Source organism: Musca autumnalis, unplaced genomic scaffold, assembly GCF_047663935.1.
Source record: "Musca autumnalis isolate F117 unplaced genomic scaffold, ASM4766393v1 scaffold_1, whole genome shotgun sequence".
NCBI classification, from domain to species: Eukaryota; Metazoa; Arthropoda; class Insecta; order Diptera; family Muscidae; genus Musca; species Musca autumnalis.
In genome coordinates, this window is record NW_027411644.1 from 103,773,919 (window position 1) to 103,788,732 (window position 14,814).

A 14,814-nucleotide genomic window follows, 5' to 3' on the forward strand; every position below is an offset into this window, starting at 1 on the left:
CATCAAATTATGCATTTTCACTCATGATTTTTACAAGAGCGTGACTACTGAAAGAGGCACTCCATTGCACTGCATTTTAACTGACCCTTTGGCACTGCATTTAAACTGACCCTCTGGCACTGCATTTTAACTGACCCTTTGGCATAGCATTGTAACTAACCCCTTGGGGTAGAATAGGAGGCAGTCCAAAGCACGTGTTTTGATACAGGCATTCTGCGGAAATTGTGCAAGCCATTACAAAATATCCCAGAACAAAAAAATGCATTTATTATTTGTGTAAAACAAAAATATTATTAACTTTATTAAATTAACACAAATTATGAAAATTCTCCATTGAATTCAATCGCAAACATGCGTGTTTCCTCCGCTCTCCATTTAATCGAAGCTGAACTGTTTTTGTTTCATCTGCTAAATGGGTTGTCTTCCTATCACCAGTTAAGTTTTCGACATGTACTCCAACAGCACTCCATTCGGAAATTTTCTTCTCGTGAGATACCGGGAAAATGTTCACAAATTAAATATTATTTAGTTTGAATTAACAAATGTTTGAAAATGTTAACACGCTTATCTCTTTTTGGAAAATATATACCGCTGCCTCCGCTGCCTGTAGAGGTATACAAACTGATTTATGTACATGTAGGGATCTCTAACAACTGCTAATAAAATTTAGCGAACTGAGTGCCTATTTCACGACTCCGTTTGGACTGCATCCGGATGCTGTTAAATTGTGAGGAATTGGAGTGCCTTTTTCACGACTCCCCTGAACTGCATCCGGATGTTGTTAAAATGTGACAAGTGGATGTGATTCTTTGGATTGCATCCAAATGCAGTTAAAATGTGAGGACTGGAGTGCCTTTTTCACGACTCTGTTTGAACTGCATCAAAACATGCCGTGACAGAACTAGTCCACATTGCACTACTTCCAATTTATTTTGCTGGGATATTATTATTATAAACCGTTGGAGTAAAGGATACGTACTAAAAATACGGTGCAGTGCTGAAATGACCTAGTAAGAGAGCTTAACAGTACTATGGACATATGCCATATACAGTTATGACCAAAATGGTGGGTCCTAGGTTTCTAATAACATTAGAAATAATAACCAAATTATAGTAAGAACGACCTCGAAGCAACCTCGAGATGGCGAACGAACACATTTCAGTTGATGGTCAGTAGGAAAAATATTTCTGACCTTATCTGGAGTTCTCTCTCATTATCGGGTTACAATAAGCATTTCACAGTAACGCCATCTACATTTAATAGATGTTTCAGATATTTACTCTGGTAATTAATACCAGAGCAGTGTTATCACTAGACGTCTTAGCGTGCCAGTCAAAACTGTTGGGATATTGTTTGACAATAATTAAAAACTCTCTAGTACATCGCAAAAGCATTGGAACGCTCCATCAGGCAGTTTTGCCCTTGTGGATAAAAAACATATGGTCTAGTGGACTTTTTGCTCGGTACAATCCAGGAATCATCCATATACATATGTGCCATTTAGCGACATTTTCCGAAAACTTTGCGATTTCTAAAGACCAAAACTGCCTGAAGGAACATTTCAATGCTTTTCCGATGTATTAGAGAGTTCTTAATTACTGTCTTGGCTAAAATTTTTGTCTTTGTGTTGGATCGAAAATCTCAATGGTTTGGCTGTCTTATACCAAAATGTCCAAAAACGTTAATAAAAAACTTAAACTCAAAATCGGGAGGCTCGATTTTCACCGTAGACCTATGGTCTAGTGGACTTTTTTGTTCAGTTCAATCCCAGGAATAAGAAACGTGAAGGGCCCATTAAGGTTTTAGAATCGCCCCGGCCTAATATATACACTTGTGCTCATACAATTAAGTCACTGAAACCAAACTACAAATGCAGAATACAATTTTTTATATTATGAACGAAATAAGAATAACTTTATTATGAAAATAGAAAAAAGACACAAATTAACTAAAATAACACATTTCCAATGTATTATAACATAAAATAAACTTAATTTAAGAAAAAAACAAAATTAACTCCATTTTTCGCTGCTCGCATAATTAAGTCACTAGGACGAAAATAGCTTATTCGTCAATATTAATAAAAATTTTCACTTTATAAGCTTAAGTATTGCTAATATTTGGTTGGAAATCCCTTTCGTAGGATGACTTCTTCACATCTCTTCCTCATTGAACTGACGAGTGTGGAACATTGCGCAGGAGTGATTTTGTACCATTCGTCCTTTATAATTTTCCACAAGGATGCTTTGTTTGCTGGTTTTCTAACTGCGACGGCTCTTTTTATGATACCCCAAAGGTTTTCGATGGGGTTTAGGTCCGGGCTTTGTGGTGGCCACTCAAGGGTTTTAATACAATTAGCAGCAATCCAGTCTTTTACTACTCGTGAGCAGTGTTTGGGGTCGTTGTCCTGTTGAAATATCCAGGCCAACGGTAAATCATCTGCATAGTCGTTTAGTAGATGTTCTTCCAGGATATCCCTGTACATAACACCGGTCATTTTACCTTCTATTTGGACAATTGGACCCACGCCGGATGCCGTAAAGCATCCCCATACCATTACAGAAGAACCACCATGCTTCACTGTTTTCTTTGTGTATCTTGGATTTAATTCCTGTAGTGGAGGACGTCTAACATACGGTTTACCATCATTTCCGAACACATTAAATTTAGATTCATCGCTCCAAACGATTAAATTCCAGAATTCGGATCCCTTATGTAGGTGCTGCTTAGCAAACGACTGTCTTTTTATAAAATTTCTTTTTGACACATTGGGTTTACGTCGTGCAATTCTTCCATTCAGCGAATTTTCTTGCAAGCGTCGGCGGACAGTTTGCGCCGATATCTTTACTCCATAATGTTCCTCCATCTGTGCTCTGATCTCTGTAGATGTGAGAAACGGATCAGCTTTACTTAGCATAACCAATCGCCTATCATCAGCTGATGTAGTCTTTCTTGGCTTCTTACGGGGTAAATTCTCGAAAGTTCCATGATTTCTAAAATGCTGGATCGCGTTATTGACTTTTCCACGGGAAAAGTTCAAAATTCGAGAGACCTCAGCAACAGTTCTGTGTTTTTCGAAGAGTTCCCATATTATTTTCCTTTCACAAGGAGTTGAACTCTGTTTCTTACCCATTTTTCTGAGAAGCTTGGAGAAACTGATCTTCAAAGTGTTTATTGGTGATGTACTGGCTCGTTTTAAGTAACAACGATTGAATACCGTTATAAACAAATATATTTTTACAAAAACTATGTCTTACAAAAACAATGACTTAATTATGTGAGCACGAAAAAAATGAGGATGCACCAAACAAATGTACCGATGTAGCAAAGCACTCAATTTTTTTGTAAACTATGCTCACAATTATTAGAACTCACAACAACAAATCTACCAACCAAAAGAAAATATGTAAAAATAAGCCGTTATACTTTTATTCAATGTTTTGAGATGTCATTATAAGGTGACTTAATTGTATGAGCACAAGTGTATGTATATATATATAGGTCAGCTCACCATTACCGTATAATTATTCGTAGGTAATTTTCAATGGTTTCAGGGAGTCAACTATACTAAAATGCATAATGGTGTTGTATACCTTAATTGTTATATAGACTGTGCTCAGGTGATATTTCAATTTTTTAATTAAATTCAAGAAAATAGTTAAGGTGTTCAGAAGATTCAAATCTATTGGTATTAAAGGAAAAGCGGATTGTCGGTTTTCTTTCTAAAGAGATAAATGTTTATGAATCTAAACTCTACCTACATTGTTTTAAATCTTCCAAATTATAAATGTTATGTTTATACTCCTTTAGGAGTATGTTATTCTAAAAGAACATTCAAACACACGCTCGTTTTTATCTCATTCACACACTGTATCTTACATAACAACGATAACAATAAGACCATAATCTTCGTGCAAAACCTTAACACAAATCATTCATTTAATATCACACAACAAGGCTACACCACGTAGTGTCCAATGTTTTGGATTAAAATCCGTTTCAAAATCAATGGAACCAACATATTTCAAGTCCGTACGTTGTGGTTTACGATAAATCGGACATTCATATAACTTTGGATCCTTGCCGGCCGTGGTATTAATAGCATAGATGTAAATCACTGGCATTTGCTCGTAAAGTACTTTCATTTTCGATTCAATTAATTTACCGCTGCGACGATCCAACGAAGCACCTGTAGGAAAATATAAGAAGAAGAAAAAAGAAGAACAATTAATATTAAGCATGGATAGTGGGAGGACACTTCTTTTTTAATAAACTGAATAGACTGCAAATGAGAAAACTAAATTTATTCAAATGTTAATAATTTGTATTGTCTGTTTTGTTTGGCGGATGGACATTCGTTATTCTTTAACAATGAATGAGGATATAACATGACAATGAAAACAAAAAAAAAATCATTAGAATAAGTTGTACTGACTTTCATCGGATGTAGAAAAACGGTAAAAGAAAATTGAAATAAAATCGACCGCAACGAATTTATTATACTTTTCACTATGTGGAAAAATAATTTTGAAAACTCTTAGGTAATCTATATATATAAAATTCTTCGAGTATGCCATGATGTTCGAAATTAAACTCCTCCGAAACGGCTGGACCGAATTCCACAAAATTTTGTATGTGGAAATTTTAGGTCTGAGAATAGGTTTTTAGCTATTTTTTATACTGGTCAGTGGAGTGACCAGGGTACCTCCCCCACAAATTTTTTTAAGAAAACGTGAAATCAAAGATAATTTTGAACGTATTGTTTAAAAATTGTTTCCAATACTATGGTAATAATTGTCTTGATCCTGAGTGGTCATCTCGGAAGTGGAATATCGCGGTCAGCCCAATTTTAAAAATGTATAATTATAGGTAATATCCTTCATTTTAGTAAGCGTGACTACAAAAACGCTATATACACTGGCTTCAATAATTGGGAAAGCGCGATCAACCCCACATTTTGTAATACAGTACAACCCAAATAACGTTAAATGTCCCTTGACCATAATTCCAAAAAAACGATTGAGAAATAAGGCAAAACATAATTTCAAAGATGGCGAAATAACTAGAACGTCTAAAAAATTTACAATGGCCACTAAAGCGATGGGCCAGCAATTCGGTGCATCTATTACCTATCTAAATGTATATAGGGTTATTTAAGACTGACATGATTTTCTAAATCAAACTTCCGAATCGACTGGACCGAATTGGATGAAATTGTGCGTAGGTTTATAAGGTGGTAGAATACCGAAAATGGAGGGTGTGGGGCACCTCCCCAACAACGGGTTTTAACAAATCGCTAATTATCAGAGATTATTAGACGTGTTGGTACTTAATACAATTGCAATTGTGGCCTCTGCCAGTAATGGGTGTTTTGGAAGGAGAATACCGCGATTGCGTCCAATTTTTGAAAGCTTTATTCTTACTGATTAGATTTACAAATTTAGTAAATAAGACAGCAAACATGGCATGAACATTGACTTCAGTGCTTGGAATAACCCGATCAAGACCACGTTTTTTAATACAGCAAAGTCTAGATAAACCCAATAGCATTTTGAAGTAATTTTTTATGAATCACAGATGTTTTCATGTTTAGGAGTGCAAAATAATAACGTGTTCAAACATCTCTCTGTTAACAAGAAGTAAAAACGACGTTAAATTCGACCGGCCCACAGTGGTTCAGAATCGTTTTTTCCTGGTCAAAATTCTGTAACTTTTGAACGGATAGAGATATTTTCATAATTCTTTTTTTGTTAGATAGATAACACAATCAGCTATCAGACGAATTATAAGCGGTAAAATTCGGTTTGGTAGATGCAGAGAAATTCCAGGTCAAAGTTAAACTTTTGAGTTTTCCAACTATTTTTCATCAAAATATGAGTGTTTTTGTGGTTGTTATATCTTTTTATGTATTAAAGATGGTCAAACACCAACAAATAAACAATAAAGTTACCAAAAATTACAAAAAAAAAATTGAAAAAAAATGTTGATTTTTTTTCAAAAATTTATATAAAAATTTTTTACAAAAAATTTAATTTTTTTCAAAAATTAAAAAAAATTGTACTTGGGTTTTCATAAAACTTATATAACTCGTATAAAAACTCATATACTCAAAAAAATTTTAATTTGTGTCAAAAAGCTGTAATTAATATGGAAACAGTATAGAAAAACACACATTTTTACCCATGTAATTTCAATAAATTGAAAAAAGAGGTAAACGGACTGAACGGGACGGGTACAAAAGTATATATGTGCTGAAAGAGGAGACTCTTGGGCATCTTTCTGTGAAAACAGAACTTTGTTCCATGTTGTTCCACAAAAGTTCTAGTCCACTAAATTTGGAATTTCATAAAATTTAGTTCCTGAGGAAAAATAAAATAGCTCATGTTGTGTAAACGCTACGGTAATTTACTAAAACGATTTTTAACGGCCACAATGCTACCTATCTTACAAAAAAAGAATGAACGCAATAACTGTTATAGTTTCCGAGAAATAGCTACGTCTTTCTCGAGAAATTTGCATTTCCCAAAAAATGGGGAAAATGTTCGTCTTTAGGGGCACACCTCGCCCACACCTTCCAATAATTGAACTAATTTTTTGGTTTTCTTAGTTTCAATATGTTTACTATCGAATCCCATATAGAAATTAAATATCTTTGATAAAACAAAATTTTGATTTTTGGCCAGGAAAATCGATTCTTGAACCATTGTGCGGCCCCAACTTTTATGCACACCGCCATAAATTATATTGAAATCAGGTTTTAGCCATTCAGGTTTAATAATGTGGCTAAAACATTCGAAACATTTCCAGTAAGGAAAGGATCAAAGTCGGGCGGCTCCCACTTTATGATAGCCTACACCACTGTGAATATGTGAATATGTAGAATAAAATGTATATATTCGATATAATTTCGCACATATATTTCCAGACCGAATTCAGTCACACATTCCAAATATCATTGAAATCGAACTTATATAGCGTGTTTGGTGCAGCAAATACGCGAAATTGGCCGAAAATATATATGGGAGCCATATCCAAATCTGAACCGATTTCGATATAATTTGGCACATTTATTTCTAGACCGAATTCAGTTACACATTCCAAATTTCATTGAAATCGGACATATATAGCGTGTTTGGTACTGAAAATACGTGAAATCGGCCGAAAATATATATGGGACCTATACAATTATTTCCAGACCGAATTCAGTCAAATATTCCGAATTTCATCAAAATCGGACGTATATAGCGTGTTTGGTGCAGCAAATACGTGAAATCGGGCGAAAATATATATGGGAGCTATATCCAAATCTGAACCGATTTCGATATAATTTGGCACATTTATTTCTAGACCGAATTTAGTCACCCATTCCAAATTTAATTGAAGTCGGACATATATAACGTTTTTGGTACAGAAAATACGTGAAATCGGCCGAAAATATGTATGGGAGCTATATCCAAATCTGAACCGATTTCGATATTATTTGGCACACTTATTTCTAGACCAAATTGAGTCACACACTCAAAATTTCATTAAAATCAGACGTATATAGCGTGTTTGGTGCATCAAATACCTAAAATCGGACGAACATATATATGGGAGCTATATTGAAATCTGAACCGATTTGCACCTCTTATGGCGAAAAAATGATAATAATTGGATAATAAATGCGACCTGTAGGCTGCGAACAAAAATACATGGACAGACAGACGGACGGACATGCATAAATCGACTCAGAAAGTGCACGTTTCATACAAATGCACAAAGACATAATACCCCTTACCACATAGTGGTGTAGGGTATAAAAATCGGTAGGTATTGTTTTATGAATGAAAACTTGGATTTATACCGACAATTATCTGCTAAAATATTTGATACTTCCAAGGAAGACTTTATACCAAATATAGCCATTTCTGTTGAATAATGCCGCTAAAACCTCGAAAATATTGAAAATCGGAAGGTATCGTTCAATGAAGGCTACATAAAAAACTTCTACCGAATATTCTATGCGGGAATGTTTTATACCCACAATGAAGACAGCACACCAAATTGCCATAGACATTTCGGTGGGAATGAGAATAAAACCTCCAAATTATCGAAACTCGGGAGGTGCCGTCCTATATACCGATAATTCTCTGCAGAATTGGTTTATACCCCCAAGGGAGACTAAGTACCAATTATAGCCATTTCGTATGAATAATGTGGCTATAAACTTGAAAATACCGAAGATCGAGAGGTACCGTTCAATGAAGACTATTTAGAAACCTGGACCTGTACCGAATATTTTATGTTTTATACCCACACTGAATACTTAATACCAAATTACAGCCATTTAGGTGGGATAATGAGACTAAAACCTACAAATATCGACACTCGGGCGGTACCGTTCTAGGGTAGTTCTATCAAAACGTGGACCTATGCTGATAATCCTTTGGAAAAATGCTTTATGCCTCTAAGGGAGACTAAATTCCAAAGTATTGTCATTTCGGTAGGATAATGCGGCTAAAACCTTGAAGATTCCGAAAAACGGGCGGTCAGTCGGTGCTATATCAAAATGTGGACTGATATAACCAATTTTCAATACCAAACATGCTAGGAGAAAAAATGAAAACTTCTGTACCAAATTGAAAAGCTCTATGTTAAATATCGCGACCTGTATCTTGATTTCAACAGATAGACGGACATCGTTATATTCACTTATTTTTTATGGTGATCACGAATATATACTTTATAGGTTCTCCCACGAATATTCCGATGAGTTACAAAAAGAATCATAAAGTTAATTATACCCTTCATATTAATTAAAGTAATTTTCTATTTTACATCTGGAGATACCATTGCATGAGGGTTACACCAAAACGTCGATTTGTCGTCAATTCGGTTCGAATATCTAGAGGTATCAATATTAGATAGATACATTGTAGATAGATTACTAAGCCTTACAAGGAAATCCAAAACGACGGGCCAGCAACGCGGAACCGGGTCAGCTAGTATACCTACAAAATTGATAATATTGTGCAACAGTAAAAATACAAGCTAGTTATACTGTCGGCTTTATGGCCAAAGATGATACAGTAAAAATGTGCCTAATCGAAATAATGGTGTTGGATCCGTCATGTCCGTCCGCATGACAGTAGTATCGGCATTGTACTTTGCACGAACATACGCCAGTGCGTAAACTGCAACTTCTCCATAAAGAGTACGAGCATTACTAGGGTGTCCAAAAATCCGGTTTTCCAAACACAACGGTTTTCGGTTAACCGACATTTTAAATTTTTTTTAAAACCGGTTTTCGGTTTTCAGCATTTGCCAAAACCGGTTAACCGGTTTAAACCGGTTTTGTTAAATAGGTACAAAATTGCTTATAATTTATAAATAGTTGATTAAAAATGTGCGACAAGGGGTAAAATAAGTATAACGACTTCGTTATTATATAATTATCTCAAAATATCCTTGTTATTTGGTATTTAATCTCGAAATGGGGCTGCAAAATAAAGGCAGAAATTGGTAAACCATACAAATATAAAATTGTCTACCAAAAGAATAAAGTTTACATTTCATTAAATCCGGATTCTTCGTCTTGCTTTGCAAACCTCAAGTTATCGCGAAATGCCTGAATCCAACATTCATTTTGTTACCGTTACCCTTTGTAACCTGACATTCGTCTAAAGATTGTGTTAATTATGCACACATTTCCCCTAGTAAGGCTGATCTTAGTGAACATTCGGCGATCTGTTTAATAATTACTATGTTGGACTAAACATTGGTTTTAAATTGTAGCTACTACAGCTCTAGTTCCTAGTTCACTGTACTAGTTCCAAAACGTGTGAATAACTTCATACAAACTCCCGTGTGATATTACGTATACGCAATTTTCACATAAAAACGATGTGGGCTATTGGAACTGCGTAGTAAATTGAACTAGATTGGCACAACTTTACATTTTAAACAAAAAATATTTCAAATTTAAAGGTTAATAGTTAAGTTTAGTTTACTTTCAAGGAAACAATTGTAGTGAAATATTAAAAATATCACTATTTTTTTAAAACCGGTTAACCGACACAAATAACTGGTTTTGTCGGTTAACCGAAAATAACGTTTTTGGCGAAAACCGGTTTCGGTTTTGTAACTCAAAACCGGGTAACCGGTTAACCGGTTTCGGTTTTGGACACCCTAAGCATTACAGCTGTAGATCATGGTCTTTTAACATTTGCGTCTTTTTTATAGGGATTGGTTTATAACCTGACGCCAAAAAAAGTTTTTATTGTTCGTAGTTCACAACCTTGGGGAAGTCAGGGCGCATTTTGGAAGACACAGTGATAATGATAGGGCCTGGACTTGTCATGTTAAAGCCGATCAGCGCCGTTGTTTGGTATCTTACATTCCCTTCGTCAATCAAAATTGGTGAACTTTGTTCTCCCGATTACAACGGTCTTTTTGTTTTTTTTTTTCTTTTGGGAAGTACATTCTTTCGGGATTAAGCGTATATTGCGTAGCCTTCCGTGACTCCAGAAACTTCTCACACAATGGATCGGCTTTGGATAAAACACAATAGTGGATCTATCGTAATGCGGGGTTAAGCATGGAAGTACCTATTGCTCATTAACTCTCTTTTGGTAACCTAACCCGTTTATTACAAAACCCCTACTAACCCATTATTTTAACAAGTAAGAGGGGACTATAATGCATAAACATGCATGTTTGTTCAACATATTAGAATTTTTTTTAAGAAACAAGTAAAAACGGCGCACATAGGAGTAATGCATGTTAAAAGTTGATTAAAACTCCTAAAAACCTCATTTATAATCCGATTGATATAATATTTTGCACAAATCATATCTTTGGTCCAAGGACTATTTTTGTAGAAAATAATGAAAATCTGTCCAGATTTGGATATAGCTCCCATATATATTAGCATCGGATGTTAGGTAAATAATGCACTAAAAGCGTAGTATAGGTCCGATCAAGCTGAAAAAAACCAAATTTCCTTTACCATGCCGATGCGCGCAAAAGTTATGGCGGTTTTTATTCTCTTATAAAAACCATTTTTATACCCTCCACCATAGTATTATTAGTTTGTCATTCCGTTTGTAACACATCGAACTAATCATTTGCGACCCTATAAAGTATATATATTCTTGATCAGGATAAAATTCTAAGACGATCTAGCCATGTCCGTCTGTCCGTCCGTCTGTCCGTCTGTTGTAATTACTCTAGCGTCCGCAATAATTGAGATAGAGTGCTGAAATTTTGCACCCGAGGGTCGTTTTTCCATAGGCAGGTCAAGATGGGCTATATCGGTCCACTCTTTGGTATAGCCCCCATATAACGGTACCTCCGGATTTGAGGTATTTTGACGTTCTGCGACACATTTGCATACCGAATTAGCTATAATTTGGCACTTAGAGTTCCTAGTGATCAGCAAACTTATATCCCAAAGGATATGGGCATAGGTCCATGTTTTGGTATAGTCCCCATATAACGGTACCTCCCGATTTTCGGTATTTTGAGAATTTTAGCCACAATTTTTAACCGAACTATCTGCAATTTTACATTTGAGGTTCTCAGTGGTCGTGAAACATCTCCACCAAACATCGTCAACATAGGTCCATGTTTTGGTATAGCCCCCATATAACGGTACCTCCCGATTTTCGGTATTTTGAAAATTTTAGCCACAATTTGTAACCGAACTATCTGTAATTTGACATTTGAGGTTCTCAATGGTCATGAAACATCTCCACCGAACATCGTCAACATAGGTCCATGTTTTGGTATGGCCCCCCTCATAACCGTACCTCCCGATTTTCGGTATTTTGAGCATTTTAGTTAAAATTTTTAACCGAACTAGTTGTAATGTGACATTTGAGGTTCTCAGTGGTTATGAAACATCTCCACGAAACATCATCAACATAGGTCCATGTTTTGGTATAGCCCCCATATATCGGTACCTCCCGATTTTCGGTATTTTGAGAATTTTAGCTACAATTTTTAACCGAACTACCTGTAATTTGCCGTTTGAGGTTCTCAGTGGTCATAAAACTTCTCCAACGAAACATCGTCAACATAGGTCCATGTTTTGGTATAGCCCCCATATAACGGTATCTCCCGATTTTCGGTATTTTGAGAATTTTAGCTGCAATTTTTAACCGATCTAGCTGTAATGATCGGTATTTTGAGAATTTTAGCTACAATTTTGTCTATTCAAAAATAATCGTTAATATAGGTCCATGTTTTGGTATACCCCCCATATAACTGTACCTCCCGATTTTCGGGAATTCTCAGTGGTCACGAAATTTCTTCACTAAAATTCGCCAACATGGGTCCATTTTTGAGGGTCTACATTGTTTTGATGAAACTACCCTCAATTTGACTCTTGAAGTTCACTGCAGCTATAAAACTTTTCTGCCAAAAAATTTAAAGATAGGTTGACTCTTTGATATAGCCCCGTAGGTGGTACCTTTAGATTAGATAATACTGTGCAACAAAATTGAGGTGAAAGTCTGGGGCACGGAAAATTCCTCTAGGGGAACAAAGGCCTTGGTGAGTATATTATGAACCCCGAAGGACAGATCCGCCGTGAGTCGAACTTTCGCGTTATGGCGTGATGAAATTTTTGTTAGCGACCCTGTGGGCCATCAGGAATTAGCGTTATAGTGGGAGGCAGTAGGAGTCTATTCATTGTCGAAAAGTTGTTCCACCTAAAATTGTGAAAGGACCCTAATTATTCCATTTTAATTAAGACTATTTTATGGTGGAGGGTATAAAAAGTTCGGCCCGGCCGAACTTATCGACTTTATACTTGTTAAATTTATTATTAAATTATTATTTTTAAATTATTGAAATTTTACTTCAGAAAAACCAGTGATTTTTCCGAATGGCGCAAACATTTATCAAAAGTTTTGATTTAGTCCGATAAATAAGAGCCCCGGCTATAAGACAGATCAAAAATTAGTGTTGGCAAACTTTGCCAAAATATTTTTGTAATTTTTTTAAAATTGTTTTACAGAAATTATTTAAAATTTACTTCACTAAAACCAGTGGTTTTTCCGAATGGCGCAAACATTTATCAAAAGTTTTGATTTATTCTGATAAATAAGAGCCCCCGCTATAAGACAGATCAAAAATTAGTGTTGGCAAACGTTGCCAAAACATTTTGTTAATTTTTTTTAATTGTTTTACATAAATTATTCCAATTTAACTGCAGAAACAAATTTAAAGATTTTCATGATTGCAGTGGAGAAAAATATGATTATTTCAGATTGGCGCAACTATGCGTAGCGTATTATCTTTGAATCAGCATAATCTGCAGAATCTTGCATAAAACATCAAAAATAACTATGGTCCGCAAACGTTCGCATCATGTAGTATTTCACCATTGAAATTTGAGTTATCATAAAAGATATCTATGAATGATGGGATGTGTCACAATAAACTAATAGTGAAGATGCAAAAACAATTATCTTTCACGATTTTTATGAGCTCTAATACACATGAGTACAAATAAAATAAGTAGATTTGGCGAACGCTGGAACCAAAATATATTTCTATTTTGTAAATGTTTTTCTTAAATACTTCCATATTTAAATATTTTTTTCAGAATGACGCAAATATGTGTAATATATTATGATTGGATCTAATGTTGGAGACTTCAGTGCATAAATCACCAAAAGTAATTATGGTCCGCAAATGTTCGCATCATGCACTTTTTCACTTTTGAAATTTGAGTTATCTTAAAAATTATCATAAAAAATATGCATGAAGGAAGAGATGTACTACCATTATTAAAGAGTGAAGCTGCAAAAACAATTTGTAACTTTATAAGCTTATCTTGTACGGAGAATATACAAAAACAAAAAACCTTAAAAATTATAAATTTTCTCGAAAATATTTTTATTTCAATGTTCACTTCATTTTATAATATTTGAACATGTACTTTTTTGCTTTCATTACAGCTGAGTTCAATCGGCTGCTGCTTTGGATTGGTTAACCGCAGATAGTTGCGGATGGTCATAGCGAATGGGGAAAAGGGTCAGGTGACTGTTACCAATAGTTTGTTTTTAAAAACGCGATTTTTATATGTTGAGTTTTGATCAACTTTTGGCCTATATTACCCGTATGTGCGGCGCTAAGTTTGAAATTTTTAAATTACAGCAATCTCAGTTCGAAAATTTCACAAAAGCAACAAACCCCGAAATACATAGAATTGGACAATATTGGCTAGACTTAAACCTCGATATATATGGACAGTTCATTCCCGAATAAGTTTTCTATCGTCTGGGAACACAAAAGTCCAATTAACGACCAATTCGGTAGCAAAATGTAGGTAACATCTTCAAAAAACCTTAAATGGTGGTGGCTACGCTTATATGGGAGCTATACACGCAGAAAAATTTATGTTAGAAATATGTTTGGATCCAAACAAAGATATGTTTGGGACCGGTTGCAAACAAATATATGTTTGGATCCAAACATAATATGTTTGGGTCCAAACAAGTATATGTTTGCAACATTTTGTAACATATCTCAATTTGATATGTTTGGTAAAACATATTTTTTATGTTAGAACATTTTTTTGATGGGTGGAGAGAGGATGTTTGTCAACGAGAGTAATAACAGTGCTCTCGCGGCTGTGGAATGCTGTTTTATAACACTGTGCAACCTTTTTAAGGTGATCTTGTGCAAACACCTCGAACTGAAGATTTTTTGAAAGTACAGACCCAAACGACAAGAAACACTAGTTGGGTTTTGTTGTGTCAGATCCAGCTCAGATTTTATGGCCCCATCTAAACATGGTTAAATATTGAGTTTTTAAAGAA

General features: G+C 35.1%; 1 protein-coding gene across 1 annotated transcript in view; it reads right to left on the reverse strand.

The window, feature by feature from the left end:
- Window positions 1-3,796: 3,796 nt before the first annotated feature.
- The window catches only part of Dhc1 (dynein axonemal heavy chain 1), a 339,369-nt gene continuing 328,351 nt past the window's right edge, over window positions 3,797-14,814 (reverse strand). The window contains exon 33 of the mRNA XM_073986825.1: window positions 3,797-4,190. Within this exon, the coding sequence (XP_073842926.1) occupies window positions 3,937-4,190 (254 nt within the window). The 3' untranslated portion in view covers window positions 3,797-3,936. The remainder of the gene's footprint in view (window positions 4,191-14,814) is intronic.